At 43.4% G+C, this 26810-nt stretch overlaps 1 protein-coding gene across 1 annotated transcript in view; it reads right to left on the bottom strand.

The window, feature by feature from the left end:
- TRAP1 (TNF receptor associated protein 1) overlaps positions 1 to 26810 on the bottom strand; it is a 133223-nt gene that overhangs the window by 96088 nt on the left and 10325 nt on the right. The window contains exons 2-5 of the mRNA XM_029576390.1: positions 20903 to 21064; positions 15836 to 15918; positions 14983 to 15123; positions 2834 to 2905 (exon numbers count right to left, since the gene is read on the bottom strand). Of these exons, the coding sequence (XP_029432250.1) occupies positions 2834 to 2905; positions 14983 to 15123; positions 15836 to 15918; positions 20903 to 21064 (458 nt within the window). The remainder of the gene's footprint in view (positions 1 to 2833; positions 2906 to 14982; positions 15124 to 15835; positions 15919 to 20902; positions 21065 to 26810) is intronic.

Raw genomic sequence — 26810 nt, forward strand, 5'->3', positions numbered from 1 at the left:
ACATGTTGCTCTGAGCCCCATCCCATGGGAGAAGGACCAGGACTATATCTGGACTGGTTCTTGACAAAGGAGGTAAGAACCCATACCTCCATGCTCATTGATGTAGTACATCGCCACATGGCTGTCTGTCTGGATCAACACAATTTTGTTGGACAGCCACATTCCTGATCACCTGAAGCTCCAGGAAGTTACAGAAACATTCCTGGGTGACCAGAGCCTCTGAGTGCTGAGCCCATCTACCTACATGGGCTCCCCAGCCTAGGGTAGACACATTCTTTTCCAGGTTGGAAATTTCCCGTCACTAGGACAAGGAGTCCCAGAGGGACAGATGCAGTCCTGCAGCCATTGGGCTCTTCACATGTGCATGCGTGCTGAGGGACTAATGTGTACTGTGGTGGTCATGTGGCCCAACAGTCAACATGGGCCATGCTGATACCTGCTGGTTCTGTTGAATCTCTATCATGATGGTCATCAGGGTGATGGCCAGTTGCTGCGGCAGGGCTCCTATGAAGCCCAATTGAGTGATGAGCTGAGATGGGCCTTGGGGTAGTTGATGACAAATCCTAGTAACTCCAAACACCCAGATGTTCAAGTGCATGGACCCTTCAGCCCCTGCCCAAGAGGTGCTCTTGATCAGTCAATCATCCAGATAGGGGAAACCATGAACTTCTAGTCTGTGAAGTACCACCACGGCCAGGCATTTTGTAAAGACCCATGGGACAGATGCTAGCCCACACTACTGGAAGTGCTGTTTTCCCCACCACAAATTGGAGATACTTCTGGTGGCTGGGGAAGATCTCAATTTGAGTATATGGTCTTTTAGATAGATAGCATAGCCAATTCCCTTTTTGCAGGAAAGGAATCAAGGAGCCCAGGGAAATCATCTTGAATTTGCCTCTTTTTAGAAACTTGTTCAAAGCCCTTAAGTCTAGGTTGGAATGAAGTGCCCATTTTCTCTGAAATCAGAAAGTAACGGAAGTAAAATCCCCACCCTCTCTGTCATGGTGGAAAAGGCTCAACTGCTCTGGCGATTAAGAGGGAGGAGAGCTTCGACAGAAGCACTACCTGATGTGCTCCCAGTCCCCAAAATGGACTCAGCGGGCAATTTGGTGGGGCACTCAATAGGTTTAATTTGTACCCACTGTAAATGATGGTGAGAATCCACTGGTCAGAGGTTATACTGGGCCACCAGTTTGCGTAGAACCGTTCCCTGCACCCAACTGGAAGGTCCAGCAACACAAACAATAGTTTTGGCTACACTCTCTTCAATCCAGTCAAAACCCCGTCGCTAGAGTTGACTGAGATGCCGTCTGGGGCTTGGCGGCCCTCTGTTGCCTCAGATGGTTATAAGGGGCCTGTTGCTGCTGATGGAACAGAGACAGCAATAGATAGTGTCTCCTTCGGTGGAAAAAAAAAGACTTCCTGGGGCCAGATCTCGAAGGCCTCTTGAATGAGGAGGATGGATCTTGAGTACCAGTGGAGAGCTGTTGGAGTGTAGCATAGTGGTCATGAATTTGGGCCACTGCATCCTTCACCTTTTCTCCGAAGAGATTCTCTCCTGTGCATTGCATGTTAGTGGGTCATTACTGCACCTCCTGACAGATATCAGAGGCCTGCAACAAGGCAATTCTGCGGGTGCCAATCCCTCGATGCTGCCTCAAAATCATCATAGGTCGAATGGACCCTGAGTTTTCCACACTCTATAGCCTTGTGCACTAGCGACTGGGGGGGTGTCCTGTTGCTGTTGAGTCAACTGCTTGGCCACCTCCTGCACATGCTTCTGGATGCCCCGCATATACTGGCTCATGAAGAGCTGGTAGGCTGCTATGTGAGCAATGAGCATAGGTCCCTGAAGCACTTTCCTCCCAAGGGCATCCAAGGCCCTCTGATCCTTCCCAGAGGGCACCGAGGAATGGGTCTAAAGGTGCTTGGCCTTCTTGAGAGATTTGACCATGAATGATCGGTGTGGCAGCTGCCACTTGTCAAATCTGGGAGCCTTCTGGATGAGATATATCGCTTCCACATTTCTATTAACAGGAGCCACCAAGATGGGGTTTTCCCACATCTTCATCAGCAATTCCATAAGGATCTTGTGTACTGGGACTGCCACAATCTCCTGAGGATGCTCTACATACTGGAAGATATCCAGCATCTTGTGAAGGGTATCTTCCTCTATCTGTAATGTAAACGGGATGGCTTCCGCCATCAACCTGACAAAGTCTGCGAAGGAGAGGTCTACCAGGGGAGACTTCCTTCTGCTGTCGGAAGGAGAAAGATCGGAAGGAAGGCCTTCTGATGTGTGGCATCTGAAACATCTGAGGAGCCTCACCCCCAGAGGCCATAGGGATCATCATCCTCATCGACAAGGGATGGATCCCGAGACACTCAATCCTCGGCCAGCGGTATTTGACTGTGCAATCTTGATGATGCAATACTTGCAAAAATAGAAAAAACCCTGAAATACTCCAAAAGGAGAAGATTCTGTGTGCACGCGCTGCAACCCTGGACGTCAGGTGATGCCCCCTGGCAGAGGATATATCTATCATGCTGCGAGACACAGGGCTCCATGGAAAAGAAACTGAGGGGAGCCCATGTGGACTTGTGGTATATTGCATGCCAGAGCATGCTCAGAGAGGCTCTTTCAAAGTTCAAGAAACTTTGGCATAAGTTTTCCTTACTGGACTCCATTGGATGATGTCACCCATTTGTGAGAACTGCCATTCTGTTAGTATACAATCATTTAACAACAGAACACACTCACAAAGCTGTGATATTAGAGGTGGGGAAAGTGACAACAGACAGAAAAAAAAAAGAGTGATATCGAGATCTTTACCTTGGATCCTGATCTAGCGATAGTTCCCAGATTAGAAACGAGCTCTTCCTTAGTCATGCCAATGCCGGTATCCTGCACAGATTACAATGTTTACAGCTTGAGCTATGGGAGTAACGCATTCCATTACTGGCAGGGATGACTATGCAGCATGATCCATGGGAGTAACATTGTCTTACTTTGAGGGGGTAACAATTGCTGGCAGTAGTAATGATTATAATATGGACTACATACAAAATTATGGACAGAGGCAATGATTATGGTATGACCAGTATCAGACAGAATTATGGGCAATGGTGATGATCATGGAAATACATGGTACTGCTGTCAGGATGATTACAGTGTATACTGTAGAAGTAGTGTAGCATTAATGATACAATGATTTAAATCATTTATGATCAGAAAAGTTACTGTGCTGGGTTTCATATGAAAGAGAAGACAGGAGAATCATATCAACCAAAACAACTTATTAAGGAAAACATTTTTTTTTGTAATTTAATGTTTATTAACAGGAACATATATATCTATCCGTATCAAACACGTAGCTTAATACAACAACAAAAGGTAAACAGCCTTATTACAATGAACCATTGGTATACACCTTTTAATCCAATTACGGTATTTTTATCCCATACCTCCCCCAAACCCCCCCACCCCCCCCAAACTCTCCCTATCCTGGATTGGACATCTGCAAGCTAGCAATTTAATGTGTGTGCACCCTATCCCCATCTTCTCCTAATTTACAAACACAGCCTTATGACTTGTCTCCTGCGTCACCCTCCAAGCAAAGTACAAGGCCCAGGTCTTATCAAATTTCTATATGACATCATGAATATGTGCAGTAAGTTTGCATGTTATATACGCTAGCTAGTCTCATGTGTACCTTTAACTTTAAAAGTACATCAATCTTATGTTATCAGGCAGCAAGTTCACATCTGGCTGCAATAATAATTTGAAGGATCAGACGCTGAACTCTCTTGTCCAACTCCACAACTTCCATGGAAATCAATAAAAGTCTAGGGTTCTTTGCAATTTTGCAGCCAGTGATCTCATGTTTAAGATCAATGACCATATCTCAGCAGCTAGCCACCTTTGAGCACTCCCACCAAATATGGTAATAGTGTCCCTTCCCTCCACACCCATGTCATTAAAGATCTGTAGAGCTTGAAAATATTTGTCCAAAAGCTTTCTTCATTTGTAATTATTGAAATGTTCAAGAGACTGGAGATAGAGATAACTATTTCCTAAGTGTAGAAATCCAGGCCATTTCCCATGTTGGTATGCTGACTGCCCATCGAGACCCAGGCCCAAATGTTTGATATTCACTAGTTATGTGCACAGTTCACAGCACCCACAAAAAATTGTTTTACAGATTTTTAGAGACCTAGAGATTATAGATATTGAGCAGTGACAACACTTAGTGTTCCTGAAAAGTAAAATATGGCTCAGTACTATGAGGGTCTCATTATGCATGTGTTTATACTATGGCTTTAAATTTGATGTGATTATGTATTAGTTCCATACACAAAAAGGTGTGTTTCTATTACTATAAAAAAAGCCAGAAGGAAGGTGTATCAGGACTTCTCCACATCAGCAGAATCAATTTCTTGCCTAGTAGAAATGCTTTCCTGTCAGACAGGGTCTCCCCCTTCATTCTAAGTGACAACAAAGCCATATCAAACAATATCACATCAGCTGTTCATGAAATACTTTCATCCATAAGTTGACCAAGAAAGCTGGTGATTTTATGCTGTCATGGAGTGCACCACTGAAACCACCTTAAAGGACCGGTCTCAGCTATCTGGTCCTAGTCTACCTTAAGCAAGGCATTCTAGGTACAAAGTGGCTCCTGAGGCTCGGGGAGAGCAACCAGAGGCCTTGGAAGAAGAGAAGAAGACAGCTCCTACAAAGATAACTGACCTAAGGCTGTATGTTTAAGAAGTAGTGCTGAAGCAGCTTCTGTTATTAATTTGATTATAAACAATGAAGTTTGTACAAGAGACAGCTGGTGTCCAGACTGAAATCTGTCCTCCAGCCAGCCACAGACCTCTCGTGCTGTGCCACATATGCCAAGGGACAAGACCAGAATGCATGTAAACATGCTGTTCAACATTTACCACAACAGTTGGAATCCACTGGATGCCCTAACCAGGGTAATGTAAGCTCTATGCAAGAACTTATATTGCATCTCCTTCAAATCAACGTTGGTAGTGAAACCTGTTATCCTAAGAAAGCAAGACAACAGCTTAGCTGCAGAGAGAACAAAGGACAAGTCTCTTTGCCAAGAACTTGCCAACAAGTCACATGAATTAACTAGGTCTAACTGTTAAAGGGCCTTATGTATGAGTGCCAGCAGCCAGTTTTCACCAAGGTCCCTTTCCGACTAGGCTCCCCCTTCCCCAAAATGTTGACCAGGTCCTCAAAAATATTAAGCCCACTTTCTTGCACCACCACCTCATCCAAACATTGAGAGACTCTAGAACGCTGCCTGCCTCTGGTTTCCTGTGTGTGGAACAGGGAGGATTTCTGAGAATGCTACACTGGATTATTTGGAGTTACACTTTATACCTAAAAGCTTCCAGAACAAACCTTCCTATGTTGTTGGCACCCACATAGAAACATAGAAATGACTGCAGAAGAAGACCAAACGGCCCATCCAGTCTGCCCAGCAAGCTTGCACCATGAGAGCTAACTCCTCCCCCAGCAGTCTCTAAAATTCTTCCCAGGTGGCACGAGGTTCACCACTTTCACACCAGGATGGCAAATTACCAAGTGATTCTCACACCCGCTAGCCACCCAGCTGTCTATATTTCTAATGTCTGAATCTCCAACCCCAATAGCCGTCTTAACCCTTCTCTCTTAGGCACATGTCCCTGGAGACATATCCTCAGTATAAGAGGACACAGCATCTATTGTAAGTACGAGGTAGGTGAATACAGAGGTCACAACTTTTGTCTAAAGTTAATTGAATTATGAATGTTTATGAAAGATACAAAAATATGTGGGTTGTAACTTCAAGATAAAAGTCATAGGCATCTATCTCTGCAGCTTGAAAGGAGTTAGGTCCAGAGTCTATTGTTCTTGTTGTTATGCATCACAGCTGTAACTTGGAACATTTATGCATTCTCTATAGGAGGAATGTTATATGTTTACAAGCTTTGATAGATAAAGAGCAGCTGAGGTTGAAGCTTTCTTTGATGATTGGCTCTACTGCTCACAAGTTTCAGTTTATGCTAATTCAAACTTTTTACTATATATCATTACCAGGTAGTCACTGAAGACTGAGGTGGGCAAGTACAGGGATCCCAAATCATCTACAAAGTGCTTGGGGTAAAAGGGCCATATGAACTAGACAGATGTATGTCAGAGATGTTTCTAGAGGTTTAAAAAGGCTTAACTTTTACCTTTCAACAGATCAATTTTCTCTTGTGTTTCCTCCTGGGAAATATATTTCTGCTCTGAGTTATTCAGTCAACAAGATGTGACCATTCCTTATGGCATTAAGTGCTACTATCAGCTGTACCCCCTTTATCAGTTCATGGTTCTAGTAGGATCCCTGTTGTGATGTTGGAGGAACATGTCAGCTCATGAGCTATTTATTTTATTGCCCCGGGGTTTTCGGAGTGGGCGTGTTGGGAGGCGTGTCGGGGGGCGGGGCCGGAGCGCGCGGCGTTGCGGGGGCGTGTCGGCAGCGTTTTGGGGGCGGGTACGGGGGCGTGGCCGCGCCCTCCGTTCCCGCCCCCAGGTCGCGGCCCGGCGCGCAGGAGGCCCGCTGGCGCGCGGGGGAAATCCCCCGACAAAGGTAGGATGGGGGTTTAGACAGGGCCGGGCGGGTGGGTTAGGTAGGGGAAGGGAGGGGAAGGTGAGGGGAGGGCAAAGGAAAGTTCCCTTCTAGGCCGCTCCGATTTCGGAGCGGCCTAGGAGGGAACGGGGGTAGGCTGCGCGGCTCGGCGCGCGCAGGCTATACGAAATCGATAGCCTTGCGCGCGCCGATCCAGGATTTTAGCCGATACGCGCGACTACGCGCGTATCTACTAAAATCCAGCGTACTTTTGTTTGCGCCTGGAGCGCAAACAAAAGTAGGCTGTTCGCGCTCGTCTGAAAATCTACCCCTATACGAATAATCAAGTGTACTACAAATTTCTCATACTAGGCTTTCAAACGACTGCACTTTACAACTCTTACCACCAGATGGCACAATTCCCTATGAGAGCACAATAGGGACTCAAAGATGGGCACTCAATGGCAGGGTGAAGAAAAACTTAAATCAGCCCACAGTTGCCATAAAACATGCCTCTTACAGGCATGGAGGAGAAATGTAAGCACATGTCTCACAACAGATCGAGAGTTCTCACAACAAGAGCCTCTTGCTCGTAGTCGCATTGAGAGTTATACCTAAGATATTCAGTTAACTTTAGCCAAATTCTTCTGTGGAAGCAGCAAAAATATCTACAGGTGGATTACATTTGCGAAATGCAGCAATAAAGCAAAGGGAAGGGCTTATTGATGACCATTTCAGGTGCTTTACCCACAGAAATGGTCTCTTTGAATGTTGTTCACCATTGCGTGCAAGTTTGCCTGCACAGTTTGGAGGTGGTCCTGTCAGAAGAGAAAAGTGCACACATTGCTTCTGGCAGAAAAACAATCTACAGAAAAAGCAAGTTCAGATTTCGGCAGGTACTTTTTCCTTGGGCAATAATCAAAGCAAAACTACCTGGATAGTTTTAGTACTGGTGTAAACCCCACAGGAAAACTACCCACAGAGTTTGCACCTATATCCAAGCAGTTTGATAATTGTTCCCTTTATTTTGCATTCTTACATTTTATGCCACTTAACATTAGAACATAAGAATTGCCATGCTGGGTCAGACCAACATTCATGAAGCCCAATATCCCATCTCAACAGTGGCCACTCCTGGTTGCAAGTACCTGGCAGATCCCATAAAGTAAATCTAATTCTTATTACTTTCTCCCAGGGTTAACAGCAGCTTTCTTTATTCTACCTAGAGAATATAATGGTTTATGGACTTTTCCTCTAGGAACTTGTCCAAACCTCTTTTAAACCCCACTATGCGGTAGATTTTAAAACATGCATGCGCGCGCACATGGACGCTAGCATTTTATAACATGCGTGCGTTGGTGCGAGCATGTTATAAAATACGGTTCCTGTGTGCGCATTTGCAGGCCGAGCTGGGACTCGTGCATGCACGGAGGGGGAAATTTTAAAAAGCAACGCGCAGCGATGCGAGTAGAGCTTCCCCAGTTCCCTCCCAGTCTGTTCCAATTAAGGAGCAGACAGGGAGGGAATTTCCCTATACCCCTACCTAACCTTCCTACCCTTTCCCTTCTCCTCCCCAACCCCTAACTCCTTCCTAGCTATTATAATTTTTTTTTTTATTTACCTTGCTGCTCCTTTGGTGCAGCAGTAGACTCCGCACGCTGGCCAACTGCCGGCATGCTCTTCCCTGGGACAGCGGCTTCCCCTCCCACCCCACGGAGACCACGCCCCCAGCCCGCCCCTTTCAGACAGGACGGCACTTTGGCACATATCACGCAAGGCCTGGCCATGCGCATAACCCTGAAATTTACGTGCGATTTTTTTTTAAATCGGGGCATATATGTTAGTCACCTTGATCACATCTTCTAGCAACAGATTCCACATCTTAATAGTGTGATGCGTGGAAAAAGTACTTTCGTCAATTTGTTTTGAATCTGCTGTTTCTTAGTTTCATGGCATGACTGTTTTAGTATTATTTGGAAGGGTAAATAAACATCCTTTATTTACCTGTTCTACCCCTCTCAAGCTTTTATAAGCTTTAATCATATCCCCTCTCAGCCGTCTGTTTTCCAAACTGAAGAGCCCTAGCCTGCATAGCCTATCATAGGAGAGATGTTCCATCCCCTCTCTCATTTCTATCACCTTCTCTGCACTTTTTCTAATTTCGCTATTTCTTTCGTGAGATGGGGCAACCAGAACTGCACACAATACTCAAGATGTAGTCACTCCATGGTTTGTTACAGAGGCAATAAATTTTTTATTTTATTTTCCATTCCTTTTCGGATCATACCTAACATTCTATTTGCTTTTTTGACTACTGCCATGCACTGAGCAGAGGAATTCAACACTGTCCATAAAGACTCCAAGATCCTTTTCCTGGGTAGTCCCCCCAATACATGTGTACCTGTAGTTGGGATTATTTTTCCCTGTGTACATCACTTTGCACTTTTTCACATTAAATTTCATCTGCCATTCATTTGCACACTCTTCTAAATCTCACGAGGTCCTTCTGCAGTTCCTTGCAACACACCGCTGTTTTGACACATTTGAATAATTTTACATCATCTGCAAATCTGATCACCAAACTCTTTGTTCCCTTTTCCAGATCATTTATGAACATGTTACAGCACAGGTCTCAGTACTGATCCCTGTGCTCCACTAACAATCTTTTTCCATTTGAAAAACTGACCATTTAGTCTGTCCTATGTTTCCAGCCTTTTAACCAGTTACTAATTCACGTCTCCTATCCCATGACTTTATAATTTCCCGAGGAATTTCTCATGGGAGAGTTTGTCAAATGCCTTCTGAAAATCCAAATACACAATATCAACTGGCTCACCTTTATCTACATGTTTATTTACACCTTCAAAAAATTCTAAAAGATTGGTAAGACAAGACATCCCCTTGCTAAAACCATATTCCATTAAACCATGTTTATCTATATGGTCAGAGATTTTGTTTTTAAGAATGGCTTCTATCATTTTGCTCGGCACCAACACAGGCTCGCCGATCTATAGTTTCCCAGATCACCCTTGGAGCCCATTTTAGAAATCGATGTCACATTGGCCACCTTTCAGTGTTCAGGTATTGTGGCTGTTTTAAATAATAGGTTACAGATTACTAGTAACAGGTTAGCAATTTAATGTTTTAGTTCTTTTAGAACTCTGGGGTGGATGCCATCTGGTCCCAGTGGTTTATTACCCTTTAGTTTGTCAATCTGATCTATTACATCCTCCACTGCTATAGATATTTGTTTAGTTGCTCAGAATCTCCACCATTAAATAATGTTTCAGCTGTGGGTATGTTCCCAATATCTCCTCTGTAAAGGCTGTGCAAAATAATTCATTCAGTTTTTCTGTTATTTCCTTGTCCTCCCTGAGTACCCGTTTTTGCCTTTTGGCTATCTAGCAGCCCAACTGACTCTCTCACAGGCTTTTTGCTTTGAATATACTTGAAAAAGGTTTCATTATTAGTTTTTGCCTCACTGGAAAGCTTTTTCTCAAAGTCTCTCTTGGCCTAACTACTGTTTTAGATATAACTTGCCAGTGCCTATATGCTTGCCTATTTTCATCATTTGGGTCTGCTTTACATTTTTTGACTGATGCCCTTTTAGCTTTAACTGCCTTCTTTAACTCACCGTTAAACCATGCTAACAGTCATTTGGTCTTCCTTAGACCTTTTTCAATGCATATAATACATTTTACCTGAGCTTCCAAAATGGTATTTTTTAAACCATGTCTGTGCCTCATGCAAACTTAACAGTTCAGTTTTTTTCTAATTTCCTTATTCTGTAAGTCTCCCTTTGTAAAATGACATGCTACTGAAGTACGAACATGTAATATTTTACTGGGCCCTTGTCCTGCTTTGTTAATAAAGGGGTTTTCTGTCAAGGTTTTGAGATGGTTGTTGTAATTAGTTATCTGCTCTTTGGAGACAAGTTGCGTCCCATCTGTCTTTAAGATAGCTATGGTTTTCCCTTTGTGAAAAATGATACATTAGATCCTAGGGAGTACAGTAGTTATACCCCAGTTTCTAACTGCCATTAGCTGCAAAGTTAGTGAAGAAGGTAATCATTATATAATGGACTGATTATTTAGAGAAAACTGATAAACTGGATATAGCTCAGGCAGGCTTTAGGAGAGGGTGTAGTACTGAGACACTGTTGGTTTCACTGAGGAGGAGATTTTTCCTTGTCTGACAGGGGTGGGGTTGTTTTCTTGGAACTAATAGATGTATCCAGTGCATTGGACCTGATGGATCATACTATATTCTTAACATGTTGAGAAGGGCTAGGACTAAAGGGTCAAGTTTTGAAATGGTTATCAGATTTCTTCCAAATATGAGAACAAAGTGTGGTGTTTCAGCAGAAGAAATCTTGTCTGAGGGTCCTTCAAGGTTCATCTTTGTTCCCTTTACTTTTTAATTATTTTGGCTCCTTTAGGGAATACAGTATGTACATTTAGTTTTAGCACATACATCTATGTGGATGACATATGGACTGTTGATCCGGTGGATGGGAATCAAGAGGAGGTTATTTTTCAGTTAAATTTGTGTTTAGTGGCATTGATGGATTGGCTGAGAGAAAATAAGATAGTTATTAACATTGCTAAAACAGAATTATTGCAAGTGGGGATCAGGCATATTACTAAGATGCCTAGGCTAGGTGGAATGGAATGATTCCCAAACAGCAGGTTATATCACTGGGAGTGGTATTAAATTCTCAGTTGATATAATTTATATCCTGGTGTCCCATTGGTTATCCCTCCTTCAACCATGTCGCTGAAATGCCTATAATGCCATACATTCTAACTCTCCAGTCTTACTGTTCAGACTTTTGGCATTCACACACACATTTTTTAAATTATGTTTTTTTAATTGCATTCTCATTTCTTTCTGTATTCACAACGTGCTTATTAGCAAAGGATATAGGTAGCTTAGAGTCATTCATATCTGGGTGCTTTTGGTCTCATCTGTCTGGGCTACTTCAGCCTTAATCACAACTTCTCTACTGCGATATTCTAACATCCCTGTTTTGCAAGTATCTTTGGAAGATATATTCCTCCAATCCATGTGCTTCTGAGTGACTGTCTGCTTTCCCCCATGGTCTAGTTTAAAAGCTGCTCTCTCTCCTTTTCAAATGTTAGCGCCATTCAATTAAAGTGGAGTCCATCCCTAGGCTCCCCTTTCCCTGAATGATCCCCAGTTCCTAACAAATCTAAAACCCTCTTCCCATCTGCGCAGTGAGACTCTGGAGCTCAGTCTGTCTCTGGGGTCCAACGCATAGAACATTTTTCAGAATGCAACCCTGGGGGTTGTGGATTTCAGTTTCCTACCTAAGAACTTACATTTTGCCTCCAGAACCTCCCTCCTGAATCTATGTCATTGGTATCCACATGTATCACGACAGTGAGCTCCTCCCCAGCACTGTCTAAAATTTTATCTATAGGTGGCGCGTGAGGTCTGCTCCCTTCTCACCAGACAGGCAAGCTACCAAGCAATACCCATGCCCACTCCTCCTTCCTGCTAGTGATCTCTTTCCTTATGCATCCTAGTAGGGAGGTGCCTTCTTTTGAAACAATGCAAACAATACAAAGAAAGAGGTCTTTTTTGGTTTGTTCCAAGTGGAATGAACCAAAAATCGCCTCCTATGAAAATACTTGAAAATTTTGTGGTATTTTTGAATTTGTGGCATTTAAACAAAAAAAAAAAAAAAAAGAAGAAATGGGCCTCTCGCAGTCCCAGAATCCCCTCCCACCCCAGCAAAACGTAAACCCGGGACCTCTTTGAGACCCTACGACTCCCACTCCCAGCCCAAGAAAACTAATCCAATTAGACGGAGCCTGCCTGGGCCCTTCCATTTTAACATGCCGTGGCTGGGGAGCTCTCATGCCATCTCCCGTTTACACCCTTGCTGGGTCCTGTGTGATAAAGGACAGGGAGCAATGCCCACTTGCTCAAGTCTGGGTCCTGGTCCTTTAAAAACAATGCATCTGCCTGGAGGACAACACCAAAGTGTCATCACTTTGGTGCCTTCCTCCAGGCGAATAGCATCATTCTCGAGTACAGCTGTACATCATACTGACCCCGGCTACATCAGAGAAAGGCACTGGGATCCGGACAGGAGCGAGTGGGCATCGCTCCTGCCCTTTATCATGAAGGACCCAAAAAAGGTTAACTGGGGACTAGGGTGGAAGCTCCCTGGCCCCGGCACATTTAAATGTGGAGAGGAATGGTCAGGATGGATTGGATTCGTTTTTTGGGCTGGAAGTGGGGTTTGGAGGGACCCAGGTCATGGGTTCTCTGTTTACTGGGCAGGAGGTTATTTATGTGACCACGGGAGGTCTGTTTTCTTTGTTTGTTTGTTTTGGGGTGTTTTCAGTTTGACAAACAAACCAGACTGAATAAAATATTAAATGAACTGAAATATTAAATGAAAAAACATCCCTGTTGACTTTCCCCCATTGTTTTATCACACTGTTATCTTCAAGTCATCAGAGATGATTCCTCTTAGGTCCCTTTCCTACTTCATAGTTGTCCATTCATGTTCTCCTGAGATTTTTACCCTAAATACATTTTTTCAATGAAGTATCCCCTTGATAGATTTCCTATTAGGCTCTGTTTTGAATTTGATCTATTTTATAACTGCATTAGTATCTGCGGGAATGTGACAATGCTGAGATATTCAGGCTTGTCAATGTGTCCACGTCCACCTTTCCAGAAAGAGAAGTGCTGATATTTTGGTGCAACAAACCAGGGTAGAAAAATGCTTCAAAAATACAGCAAGCTGGGACCTAAGAACATAAGAAATTGCCATGCTGGGTCAGACCAAGGGTCCATCAGGCCCAGCATCCTGTTTCCAACAAAGGCCACAAGAACCTGGCAATTATCTAAATACCAAGAAGATCCCATGCTACTGATGCAATAAATAGCAGTGACTATTCCCTAAGTAAACTTGATTAATAGCAGTTAATGGACTTCTCCAAGAACTTATCCAAACCTTTTTTGAACCCAGCTACACAAACTGCACTAACCAATAAGAGGTCTGGTACAGACTGTGAGCTGGGATGGGGAAAATAGGAGGACAGATACACATGAAGTCATATGACCAGCCTTGTTATGGTACAACACACAGGCCAAAAATACCATGCCTTCACCGTCTAAACACTGACATCACCCAGCCAGTGTTCCCATCTCTCTCTCAACGTCCACCAGTCCCCAGTAGTCTCTCTCTCCACCTCCTCTCCTTCCCAAGAGTTGCTTTCTCTCTCTCACACTTGCTATCTCCAGCAGTTTCTCTTACAAAGCCACCCCAGTCCCAGCAGTCTCTTGTCTCTCTCATGCCTCACCCTATCCCCAGCCAGCAGTCTCTCTAGTCTCTCCAGACAGAAGCAGCATTGCAGCTCTCATTCTCCATTCCCTGGATGCTCTGGCAGCTCAGTGTGGGCCAATAAAGTGTTACACCACTTCCACCCTCCTCTTCGGCCTGCCCAGCCTCTGTTGAAGCCTGCCCCAGATGCCGTCTCTTCCTATGCAAAAGGTTCTGGTACAATGTACCAGCACATACCACAAGAAAAAAAATTCTATCCATGACTACAATAGGATCATAAACCCTGGAATGTGGCAATGCTGAGACAATTACACTTCCTGATGTGTCTAAATAACCTAGCAAACGTTATTTCTTGCATCTAACTTACCTGGGTGGAAGGTGGCAGAAACTTTACAGCTGCTTCTACCATACTCACTAAGCTAGACACCTCTGTCACGTAACACCTTAGCACTACTCCTAACGCCCACGCCGGGCAAACCATTATTTTATTTATTTTTTTAAAAATTGTATTCCACTCATTCCACTGAAGAGCCTTAGCAATTTCAATTTAGTTATAAATGGTTGTGTCTGAAGGACCAATCACACAAAGTACTAACAGCAGCGTTCCAACCATGGCTTCCTGTCCAGGACCTCACAATCTTACATCTCCCTAAAGATACTGGGAGATACTGCTGTCCACGCCTCACTATTGGTCAAGCAGGCACCCCAAGCCTCAGTTTGAACTACAGCTGCAGGCCAGATCAAAGGAAACGAGTTCTCTGGACAAAACAAGGAATCACAATGCACATAAAACCCCTGGGAGGGAAGAGTTAGGCAAAGGTGAGGGCAATGGCCTAAACCAACCTCTGGTCCCTTTTACTGAACTCCAGGATTACCTCATTATTTTACTGGAAAGTCATGGAACTAGAAAGGAAAATAATCTTACTATAAAAAAGAAAAACCTTTGGCTGGCATAGGAATGAGGGCTAGATCTTACAACTCTCCTTCTCCTCTACAAGCCAGCAGAGGAACAGCATGTGGGTGGTCCCAGCTCTTAAAAGGAGGTACCTGGATGGTGAGGGTCCCCTTCTCACTGTCGGTCTGCAGGTGAATCTCCAGCTCTGTCAGAACCATGCCTGCTGCCATCAGCTGGTGCCGCAGCTTTTCCAGGGCATCGCTGCCATTCGAGATCAGCTCTCGAATGAACACCTAGAGAGGAGACAGAGACGTTTCTTGCCGATTCTGGATTCAGGCTGTTGGGTTTTTTTGGGTTTTTTTTAAAGTTTGGAACTTTAATTTTTCTGTTTATTTTCAGTGATGAGTTAGATCCTAGATGGGTACAGCATTACATGGATTCTGTGCCCGATTATACCCATCCTGCTCTCAGCAATTCAGGACTTACTAATTTTAGCTAGAACAAGTGGTTTAAAAAGATATTCAAAATAATTTTAGTTGTACAACAGCGTAAGGGCAAAACAGTGAAAGCAGAAATGTGTGCCTGCATTCAGTGGCAGAGTCCATGGGAGGATCCCACTAAGATCTGCCTCCCCCTCTCCAAGCACAGCAGAAAGCCCTGCGTGTCAAGTTAGAAAAGGAAGGGAGTGCTGCACTGTTCAAGAAGTCCTGGCCCTCTCTTTACCGCTGTAATCTGAGACAAGATCCCCGAGAGCCTGAAATCTCATTCCATACAATGAAATCTTTTTTTCTTCCCTTTCTCTCTCAACACTGAAATGTAGAAAATTGCCAGGGATCCCATAAAGGCCCCCTAATGAATCATCTGGATGTGTTTATATGTGAAATTAAAACCAGACTTTGTTAAAAAGGTCCTGCAGAAACAGCTCTGGCCGGGCAGCATAGGAAATGAAGTACACATCAGCTTCCTGGCTCTGTCAGGAGTCAGCAGCAGCTCATGGTACTGTACCTCTTTCTCAGAATACAGCGAGCGAGCCACAATGTCCAGCAGCTTCTTGGTCTCAGCCTGGAACTCATGTTTGGAGGCAGAACCTGACCACCAATTATAATCAAAAGGACACAATGTTATTCTCAAATTAGCAAATGAAAACCTTCATTTCCCCTTGAATTCTTTGTGCTTCTCTTTGCCTGTTTTTGCCAAATGGCATCCCTTGGTGATGGGAAACGAGACAAGAGAAAGGCTCTGACAGCCTTGTGCCTCAGTACAAATCAGTAAGGTCTTACAGCTTAATAATCGCTCAACTCTTCTGTTATGTGCCAAGACTATTCTAACTTTGTTCCAATAAAGTATCAGCCAGTATGTAGTGTTATATGTTACACTGAAAGCTCGCAGACATGGAGAGTACAGCTAACCAAACCTTCCCACAGCGGGGATCCCAGTGTCATTTATCATGCAATAAATTAGATAAGACACTCAAAAAAACAAGTCCTTGCTGTTTAATAGCAGGTATGTTACAGGATGCCTCACGATATTTCATAAACAATCTCAATTTCATCCACTAACGTGGGGGTAAACTAAATATCCTATTACCAAAAACCCGCACCAAAAAATGCAAACTTTTCCTTATTTATTTTTTTATTATATTTTTTTATATAATATTTTTCTTTAAATTAATTTATAGTTTTTTCTTTTTTGTCACCTTTTTCTGTGTGTTTCCCACGTTGTAGTGTAATAATTTAATACAATTCACTTCACTAATATTTTAAAAATATTTAATAGGTGTATGGTGATGCTTCATAAAACGCAAGGATCACTAATCCTTAGTGCCCTGCTCAAATGTTTTCGTTTAATCATGAGCACCACCGTCCACCCTTTAGTACTTTATTAAGCTCCTAAGACGTTATTTTTATAAATTTTGGTTTTCTGTAAAATCTCTCTTAATTTCTTCTTAATTTCTAAAAGTAATTGTTGTTTTTCTGCAAATCATTAAACACTGGATTCGTGTAAAAAACACTGGAATTCCAACAGAAAATTCAAACAGAGAATGTCAGGTTGCCAATGATTTAAACCGGGAGCTGAAAAAGCTGAACCACTTATCTTAGCGTGTAACAATATTCCTTAGGCGGCACTTGCCCCAACAAGGCCTGGTTTCGATTGCTCTTCCTCAGAGGAAGCCACTCTCCTGACACGATAACTTTTATCCTTGAATATAACAGAAACGCTGTTTAATGTAACGCCTTTATTGCGACAGTTTTGTTCTATGTAAACCGACCTGATTCGATACTTGTATTGAGAATGTCGGTATATAAAAATCCGGAATAAATAAATAAATAAATAAAACTTCTTATGAGCTCGTCTCCACGCTGCTCACACCGTCCGCCATCTTTTGACGAGGAGTACGGTGTGAGCAGCGTGGAGACGAGCTCATAAGAAGTTTTATATTCAAGGATAAAAGTTATCGTGTCAGGAGAGTGGCTTCCCCTGAGGAAGAGCAATCGAAACCAGGCCTTGTTGGGGCAAGTGCCGCCTAAGGACTATTGTTACACGCTAAGATAAGTGGTTCAGCTTTTTCAGCTCCCGGTTTAAATCATTGGCGACCTGACATTCTCTGTTTGAATTTTCTGTTGGAATTCCAGTGTTTTTTTACACGAATCCAGTGTTTAATGATTTGCAGAAAAACAACAATTACTTTTAGAAATTAAGAAGAAATTAAGAGAGATTTTACAGAAAACCAAAATTTATAAAAATAACGTCTTAGGAGCTTAATAAAGTACTAAAGGGTGGACGGTGGTGCTCATGATTAAACGAAAAAATTTGAGCAGGGCACTAAGGATTAGTGATCCTTGCGTTTTATGAAGCATCACCATACACCTATTAAATATTTTTAAAATATTAGTGAAGTGAATTGTATTAAATTATTACACTACAACGTGGGAAACACACAGAAAAAGGTGACAAAAAAGAAAAAACTATAAATTAATTTAAAGAAAAATATTATATAAAAAAATATAATCACGATATTTCATGGCAAAGGCGTGAACTAAAATATTTCTCTTGCCTAAACAGTTGGAAGTGCAGCAGATTTGTGTGCAGTGCCGTGCTTTGCTTAACTGAAAAAACAAACCAAATGAAAATAAAAACCCACAAAGTTGAAATGACCTGGTCTTGAATTTGCATTTACAGGAATTGCAGAAATTGCAATGGCCCCTGATGCAGGTGATCTTCACTGAAACACTGCCAGGGTTGGGCAGGTTTTGTTAAACTAACATCACACAGGACAAGCTGAAACTGTGTTCCAAACAAATATTACTGCACAAAGGGGAACAGCATACAAAATGATCACCCCCAAACCACTGGGTGTATATTAGATTATAATGTGAGAGCTGGTGTCATAAATTTGTCTTTTGGCATCAACTTGGCAGTGAAATCTGAAGCATAATCATCTACCAGCCCACCCACTCAGTCAAGGTAGTGATTTCCTGGCAACATCCTAAATTTGTTTTGTTTTCTTTGCAAATAAAATCTAATGTAAGAAAATGCTCAAACATCTTTATAATTCTTCAAAAAGATGGCACAGCTTGTGGACCTATAATAAGGCTTTGTAGTTGTTGCGAGCATGGGGCACAGTTGTTTGCTCGACGGAGAGTGAGCCCTTGGATCATGGCACGACCGCAGGGCGGAGCTCTAAGGTATGGACTGTGGGAGGCGAGTGTATCCAGGCACAGGTTTGACTTGGATCGTAGCTTGGACTTGGAACGAGGTGCACTCAGACCTCCGCTGAACCTGTATGCACAGAGTGAGACCCAACAATGCAATGCTGGTCTCTAGAATAGCCCTCCGGCCACTCGACAGCCCTTTTGGACCTGCCGATTGGAACAGCGAGTGCATCAGGACAGACTAAGGCTGACGACAGGACGTGGCATGATGAGGAATACGGACGAAGACACTGAAGGCTTGGCACTTGAAAGAAGACGAGGAACATGGACGAAGGCTCTGGAGATGAGAAATATAGATGAAGGCTCTGGTTCAGGTTAGAGTTCAGCTTTCCAGGGCACTGCACCTCAGTGTGCCCTAAACAGCCCTCTGTGGGCTGGTCATGGACCACGCTGTCCCGCTGCACGTCCTAAACAACCTGCCATAGATTGGTTATGGTCAAGCCAGGAGTGAGACAGGCTCAGGACTGAGACTCGGACGGGAGCCAGGACATCCCTTGGAATGAGAATCTAGAAGGCTGACCTTGGAACAAAGGCAGGGACATCAGGAACTTGATTGAAAATTCAGAAGTCTCAGACGAGGCGAAGACTCAGAAGACTTGGATGAGGAACTGACGAGAGACCAGGAACATAGAACATGGAGGAGCTCCCATGAAGAACAAGGCAAACAGGAACAAGAAGACCAGGAATATCCAATGAGGAACATGAAGATCATCAAGATAGAGAGATGACCATGGAAGACCTTGCAGGAAGAAGAGTCATGGATGACCATAAGGATCCATTGTAAAGGCCCCGAGAAACTGGCAAAGAGCCCTTTTATAAGGCTGAAGATGTAACGAGGTGGAGATGTCATCAAATGGGGCCGCAGGGCAATTCCTGCCATGAACCCTTTAAATTGCGAAGAGAGGCACGCGTGCGTACCTAGGACATCAGGTGCAGTAGGAGGTTGGCGGTGTCCCAGCTGCATCGAGGAGCCTGCACCGGCTGTGTCCCAGCCACGAAAATCATCAGCGGAGGCTCCCAGCCGTGAAGAAGGTGGAAGCAGCATCAATGGCATTCGGGCAGTGAAGAGCTGGAGGCGTCAGTGGCCCGCTAAGCAGAGGGCAGTGTCGGCGGCCTTCCCCGGCCATGCTAGGAGTCAGCGATGGCGGTGGTTCAGCCAGAAAGAGCAGGCAGCGGCCTCCCATTACATGGCAGCAGAAGTCAGTGGCAGGCGGGCCACGTCTTCACTGGCGATGGAGCTCAGCAGTGTGGTGTGGGGGTCAGAGAGTGAAGCTGCTCGTGGGCTTGTCTGCAAACAAGCGCAACAGTTGTAATGGTGATCTCTTCAGCTGTTCTTAAATTTGCACTTTGTTATAAACCTCCCTCGTTTCTGATGACGCCTAATCTCTGATAATGTTACCTTATACACACAGTTGTTCTGGGGTGATCATTTTGTATGTTGTTCCCCTTTGTGCAGGTTTTGTTAAAAGCAATGCTGTTTTGGGTCAGCCATTAAACTAAGAGCCAGCAATCATCTAGCAACTATTATCATCATGAGTTAAGTACTTTTTTTTAAAGCGCTGCAGCTTTGGTAATTGCTTTATATATGCAAGATATCGGAACTGTCTTATATTCAAGAAAAATATATAAAAAAAATATTCTAATCTCAAACTCACCCTGGTACATGATTACATCTAGCCCTGAGGCTTACGCTACTTTGAGACTTAATGCTCGCCATAGTGTTTGTTTGGTTTTTGTTTTTTTTACAAGGGATTAGGATACCAATTTCAAGCATCTAATTTGTTCATTAGTTCTTTTTTCTTTTTTTCTAAAATGTATTCATTACCCAATCTATATAAAAGATCCACTGTCTATGTCAAGCTGCAATCATGTGGGTTATGGGAGGCAATAGTAAATTAATTATGTAACCAAACTAAAGATGCTTTTCCTTTGCCAAAGTTTTAATGTAAACTTGGTGCCACAGATGCACATTGTGTCTCACTTCAGTCCCATTCCTTGAAGCAATATTATTTTACTGTTTTCCCCTTCTGTATGGCTATGCCTTGCAAACAGTATGCAGTGAGAAACTCTAGGCAGAATGACAAGAGAAAGCACTGGTATTTCACTGATAATTGACATTATTACACAAAATAGCTCTTTCCAGATGAGCTGGAATTCATTTTACAGGGTAAAATTAAAACTAATTTTAGTTTGGTCATTCTGTCCTTGTCTTGCAAGGTGCGCATGGGTACAGGCAGAGTTTCACTTTTCCACTTTATAGAGTCCATCCAAACCCTCTCTGCTTTTCTCCATGTATTGGTGAAGTGACATGCCAGAGACAGAAAATGTACCTGTGACACACCCCGAGAAGGAGCCCTACCTTGTACACTCTCTGTGTTGGTGATGAGCGTGTGAAGAGGCTCCTCTTCCTTGTTCTCCACTGCCTGTGTGCTGTACTGCTGCTTAGCAAGGACCCTAACGGCAGCTAGGTTAGGTCCAGTAAACTGGAACTCTGCCCTGTGGGGACAAAGTGCCACTCGTCCTGTGGAAGGCAAAAAATGTTAAATGTTAGGATTATTTCTGTTTTGTGTTTTTTTTGACTAAGCAGTCTTCTCACAGTCTTTTGTACTTCCAGCTCAAATGGAACCTGGCACCATGAGCCTTCATTCACAACTTCCTGGGATTTTTTTCCCACTATTTTATATTCCCTCCTACAACGTACCTAGTCTGATCACTGCAGTGACAGGTTTGAGCTGGAAGCCATGCACCAAGACTCCATTCAGACCCTGCAATCATGGGATCTGAATCCAGCCACTAGGTGTCATCCTTGGGCAAGGACCATGATTCTCTCCCTGCTAGGGGCGGCTCAAGGCAACCTGCTGCCTGAGGAGAGGAACAAGATGGCGCCCCCCCCCCCCCCAACACCCAAAGGTATACTCACAAAAAGTCGCATGCGCAGAAGGGTAATGAAGTCAGACGGGGGGGGGGGGGGGGGGGGCAGGAAAGAAGAGCCAACATCCTCCTCCCTCAGATTGACATAGATTAGCAGTGGTGGGCCCGCTTCTCTCCCCCAACCTCTGCACTCTCCCCATTCCCCTCCACCCACCATCACCACCCCAGCACTAGCCTTAGAAATATAGAAATACAGCATTTCCTTATCCAGAAAATATGTATCTCAGAATAAAGACATTTTTCATTTTCTATCAAATAATGTATCCCTGGATCACACATCAGCAGCAGAAATGAGCCAAAAAATCGCCAACTCAAATTTAAATTTTTATCTAAATAACCAAGAAGCAGAGCACATCTCTTGGCCTGTCATTAATTGTATCTGGTAATCTGGCTATAAGACATTACAAGAAAAAAGCCCTAGCTAGTTGTAGCCACCCAGCAAATTATTTGTAAAATTGTTTGATAACATTACATCAACAATCTTGGAAAACGGATACAAGATCTTACTCGGATGATATTTAACACCTCATAAATTACACTCAGAATATCCATAGATATCAGCTGGAGATGAATATAGAATAAAGAGACCATAAAGCATAAAATATACAGACAAAAACTAAAAGGAAACCACATCAAGCCAGATATGCATTGCAATATTACCGTTCTTCATAAAACAACAAATAAAATCAAGAAATATAAATCATGAATACTACTAGTAAAACCATACTAATAAAATAAAAACATATTTCAAAACATCTGATGACTAGAACATCCAATTTTAAAATGTTATAAATTTCTCAAAACACCAAGAAAATATTTCAAAACAGCAGAAACATCAAATAACCCCCAATTTGTTTTAATAAGGATTAAAACATTTCTCCATACTTGGTATCTTTTGCTTTCTAATCACCCTGAGATTGTCATGGATTGGGGGAGAGGGGACACCCAAACGTTATCCTCTCTCAGACACACTTACACATGTTCATTCTCTTACCATACACCCTTTCCCATACACACATCCATACTCTCATATGCACTCCTTCTCCCTCATGCACATACTCACAAGTTATGTTTGTGTGTCACAAACATGTGCATACATAGGTGCTCACACACACATATGCAGGCTCACACATACACATTTTCATTTTCTCACATGCACACACACACACGCATACACAGCGGCTCTCACTCTTAGGCCTCACGGGAATCTGATCTCTCACAGCCTCGCTGGGCCTCTCTTCATGCTGCTGTAGGATAGGTGATGCTGGTGGTGTCCAGGGTGACTGCCCAGTGTGTTCAACCCAAAGGCCAACACTGCTCATTCATGTCACTGTTATCCCACTGCCAAACCAGTCTCTCTCTCGTCACTGTCATCTCCTCCACCTTGACCAGTCTCTCTCATGAGAGACTGTCACCCCCTCCCCCAGACCAGTCTCTTTCTCACCAGTCATTATCACTCCCTTCCCCTAAAGCAGCCTCTCTCTCTCACCAGTCACTATGAATTGCCCCCCTCCAAGACCAGTTTCTTTCAGTCACTGTCTTCCCCCACCCCTACCCCAAGACCAGTATCTCTCTCCAGGAGCCACTGCATATTCAATAGTTTCCAGCAAGTGTCACAGCAGGCAAGGCTGCTACTGAAGAGCAGGGCCTGCAGCCTGCATATTCAATGCCTTCTAGGTCTGCTGCTCTGCCTCTGACTAGAGTGTGTTTGTGTGCGAGAACTGTAGGCTTGCTGCTGCCTTGAAATCGGCTCTCCTGCAGTTCCCATCGGCAGACTCGTCTTTTTTTGCCCCCACACAGTTTGGCGCCTGTGCTGCAGTGAGGTGTGACGCTGCACCTTTTTTTTTTTTTTTTTGTAGATGTATGCATCTGGTTTGGAACACCAAGGATAGTGTGTGAGGTAGTCTGCAGCCGTGGAAGGGCAGGGTAAGGCAGACATCGCAGGGGTGCTTTGAGAGGGGCTTTTTTTGCCACCTCAAAATTCTGCTGCCTGAGGCGACCGCCTCACCCTGCCTCATAATAGAACTGCCCCTGTCTGCAGTATTCCCAGCACCAGCTGACCCGGGGAACGAACCATCTATTAACTTTTAAACCAATCATCCAATTTCATACAAATTTATGCCACAGATAGTAGAGCACCTTGTGACCCCACCCTCCCACCTGCTCACACTTTCCAGGTGCCCTTGACATATCCCAATATTTAGAATCCATGTTTCTTTTCCTCTCTTATGAGAAAACAGGCCGTTCAGGTTCAGTTGAAAGCTTAGAGAGGTCAGAACACATTGTGATGTCACTGATTATTATGAAGGCTGTCCTACCATTGGTTAGTGCATATAGTCAAATAAAGAAACAGTATCGTGAAATGTGTACATATCTCCTAGTTTTATAACTCCCATTCCAAAGTATTCTGCAGGAAAATAAGAACCAGCTTCCACTGGGATGTCAAATAGGGCTCGTAATCAATACCAGTTATCATATATGTGGAAAGGGCTCGTAATCAATACCAGTCATCATATATGTGGAAATTTATTTTAAGTAGCTAGTTAGCTTATGTGAAGAATTAAGTAGCGCAATAAAACATGGTGAAGTAGAGAATCACTAACATTACTAGTATAATTATTTGATATAAGGTCTATAAGTTCTGAGAATAAATATGCCATTTTTCTTAGCCTGCTTGTATCAAAATACAAGTCATGAGATCAGATATATTAAAGAGCAGTTACTCAGGAGGCTAACTGTGCAGATATCAGAGGAAAACAGGACAGTAGCCACTTGCCCACACCTAACTGCTTGCTGATGTGATAAGGACAGACAGTTGGAGCCTCAAGAACATATGGGAGTAGCCCTGAGAAGAAACTAGAGCAAAGGTCAGAAGAAATAACTTAAAAAGAGCAACATGAAACAGACGGAAATCAGAGAAAGAACAGCTCAGAGGAAAAGCTTTTGATGAAGTGCCTAATGAACTGTTCCTGGTTTTCTGGTGCCGTGTTCTCGTATTTCCAAAGATATCTCAAACTCACATTGTGAATTATGAGTGTGTCTATTTTTGTGTATATTCCTTAATGCAAATTCTAATCTTGTATGCTTTTATTGCTTATTCTCAGACTTATAACTAAACTTCTATACTTGTAAACAAGTGTGTTGTGTATTCTGTGACATATAACCTACCAGTCAGCCACCTTTTACATTTGGCGCTCACGACAGGATTTTGTGTTATAGAATTACATTTTGCTTGTTGACTGTTAAGTAATCATGTTTAAGAAAAATAAGACTATTAATCATACACGGTTGATTCCAGGCTGGTTCCGGGATCAACCATGGTTCTGTGTAGCAGAGCAACTTGCTAGGTCTAATGTGATGTGATCAGTGGGTAAAGGAGTTGGACAAAGAGATAGGACCCTTAGAAGTCAAAGAAGCCACAATGTAAGAAAGAATACGGTTGGAAAAATTAGATATGAATGGGGTACGTGCTTGTTGGTTATTGTTACAAACTAATGTTTAGCAACATAATGAGAATGGGCAGCTGTAGGATCAGATTGCTTTTTGGAAAAACAGAATCAGGACTATGAGACACAACTCTTGGCTCTAAGAACTACCCTTGAATCTGCACAGTCACAGCGGGACAGTGGATTAAAATAAGCTACCCTGGCTGTTCAGGATTCAGCAGCTTGTCATGCTCATGTTTTAGCACAGCGTATGCAGCAGGATCTTCAAGTGTCTACATCAAAAGTGGCTGCTATTATTAGGGGCAACGCCCCAGCTGCAGATCCGGATATCTGGAAGGGCAGAGATAGTGATTATGAGGAGGAAAAGATAAGTGAGTTGTAGCAGTGCTCCACAAGGAGACTACGGCTGCTTGTCACTGTTAAATTTTCACAGGATGAGAAATTGCAAGAGGGAGAGGAAAGTGGAGTTCCCAGAACAAGTGCAGTGAACACTGCTGGAAAAAAGGGATCCCCTGCTTCAGAGTAGACAGACCATTACCACAACATATACTCTGAAACAATTACTGCAATTGGCAGATAGATTTTGCCAAAAAGAAAAGGAGAATTTGGGGGATTGGCTAGTGTGTCTTTCAGAACAGGGTGCTGGGTCAGTACAGCTCTCAGATTATGAACTTGCTGTGATGGGCCCTATCTGCCAAGAATGTTTTGTACATAATCATGCAAGCCACATACTTGCCACTTTATCTACTGGGACAGAAATACCATGTCTCCTTAATGTAATTGGGGCAGTCCTTCAGGAGAAATAGAGAGATCCCGGTGACTGGCCAGGACATCGTAAGGCAGAAAAGTGGAATACACTAAATGAGGGTGCCCATGTACTACGTAAATTGGGGTTACAAATAGCTATCCAAAAGGATTTACATCTTGATGATTATGACAAAGTGCATATTACTGCCAGGGATATGCGCCCATTTGTACAGACTGCTGGGTCATCATGGTCTAGATTGGCCCTCTCTCGTTAGGGAGGTGACACAGGAAGAAAACCGTAACACAATTAAACAATTGATCTCTAAATTGAAAGACCTAGATGGCCTGGGTTTAGATGAAACAAGGGAAGACAGTCATGAAAGAGGGGAGCCCCGTAAGGGCATTTTTCCCATGGAGAAGGGAGATTCACGTGGACGGGCTCCTCCATCTCCCTACTTAGCACAGGATCGTTACGAAGGTTCCATTACAACAGGCATGCAGGTCCTAGCGCATATAATTACAGAGGATGGTCAAGGACTGTCTCTTCCTGTTATCATTGCTCCCCAGAAAGAATGCATATTAGGCATCGACTTTATCAAATAATTTGAATGGGAAGTTAAACAAGGACGGATGTTTAGCCGCCCAAAACACACCTTGGTGTCTGCGGTTCATGTTTGTTGTCTTCCTGAGAGTGTGCCCCTTCCCAAACCTAAAGCGATTTTTCATTCTGACCAGTTTAAAACCAAATGCCCACCAGCAGTTTTGCAGACAACTATTGATGATTTAAGGGAAGCAGGAGTAGTACATTAGTGAAATCTCTTTTTAATAGTCCAGTGTGGCCAGTGTTAAAACCAGATGTGTCTTGGCACCTTACAGTGGATTACCGTAAACTGAAAGCTGTCATCCCGCCACTTCATGCTGCTGTCCCCCTCTATAACTAACCTAAAACATGCCATCCAAGAACATAATGGTACCTGGTACGCTGTGGTAGTCTTCCGAGTCCTTGCGTCTATCTAGGGACGGTAAGGAAATGGTACCTGGTACGCTGTGGTAGATATTGGACGTCCAGGCAATAGACTTGGTTTTTGGGTGCTTGCCAGGTTCTTGTGGCCTGGATTGGCCACTGTTGGAAACGGGATGCTG

Source organism: Rhinatrema bivittatum, chromosome 14 (genome assembly GCF_901001135.1).
Source record: "Rhinatrema bivittatum chromosome 14, aRhiBiv1.1, whole genome shotgun sequence".
In the NCBI taxonomy this organism is placed as follows: domain Eukaryota; kingdom Metazoa; phylum Chordata; class Amphibia; order Gymnophiona; family Rhinatrematidae; genus Rhinatrema; species Rhinatrema bivittatum.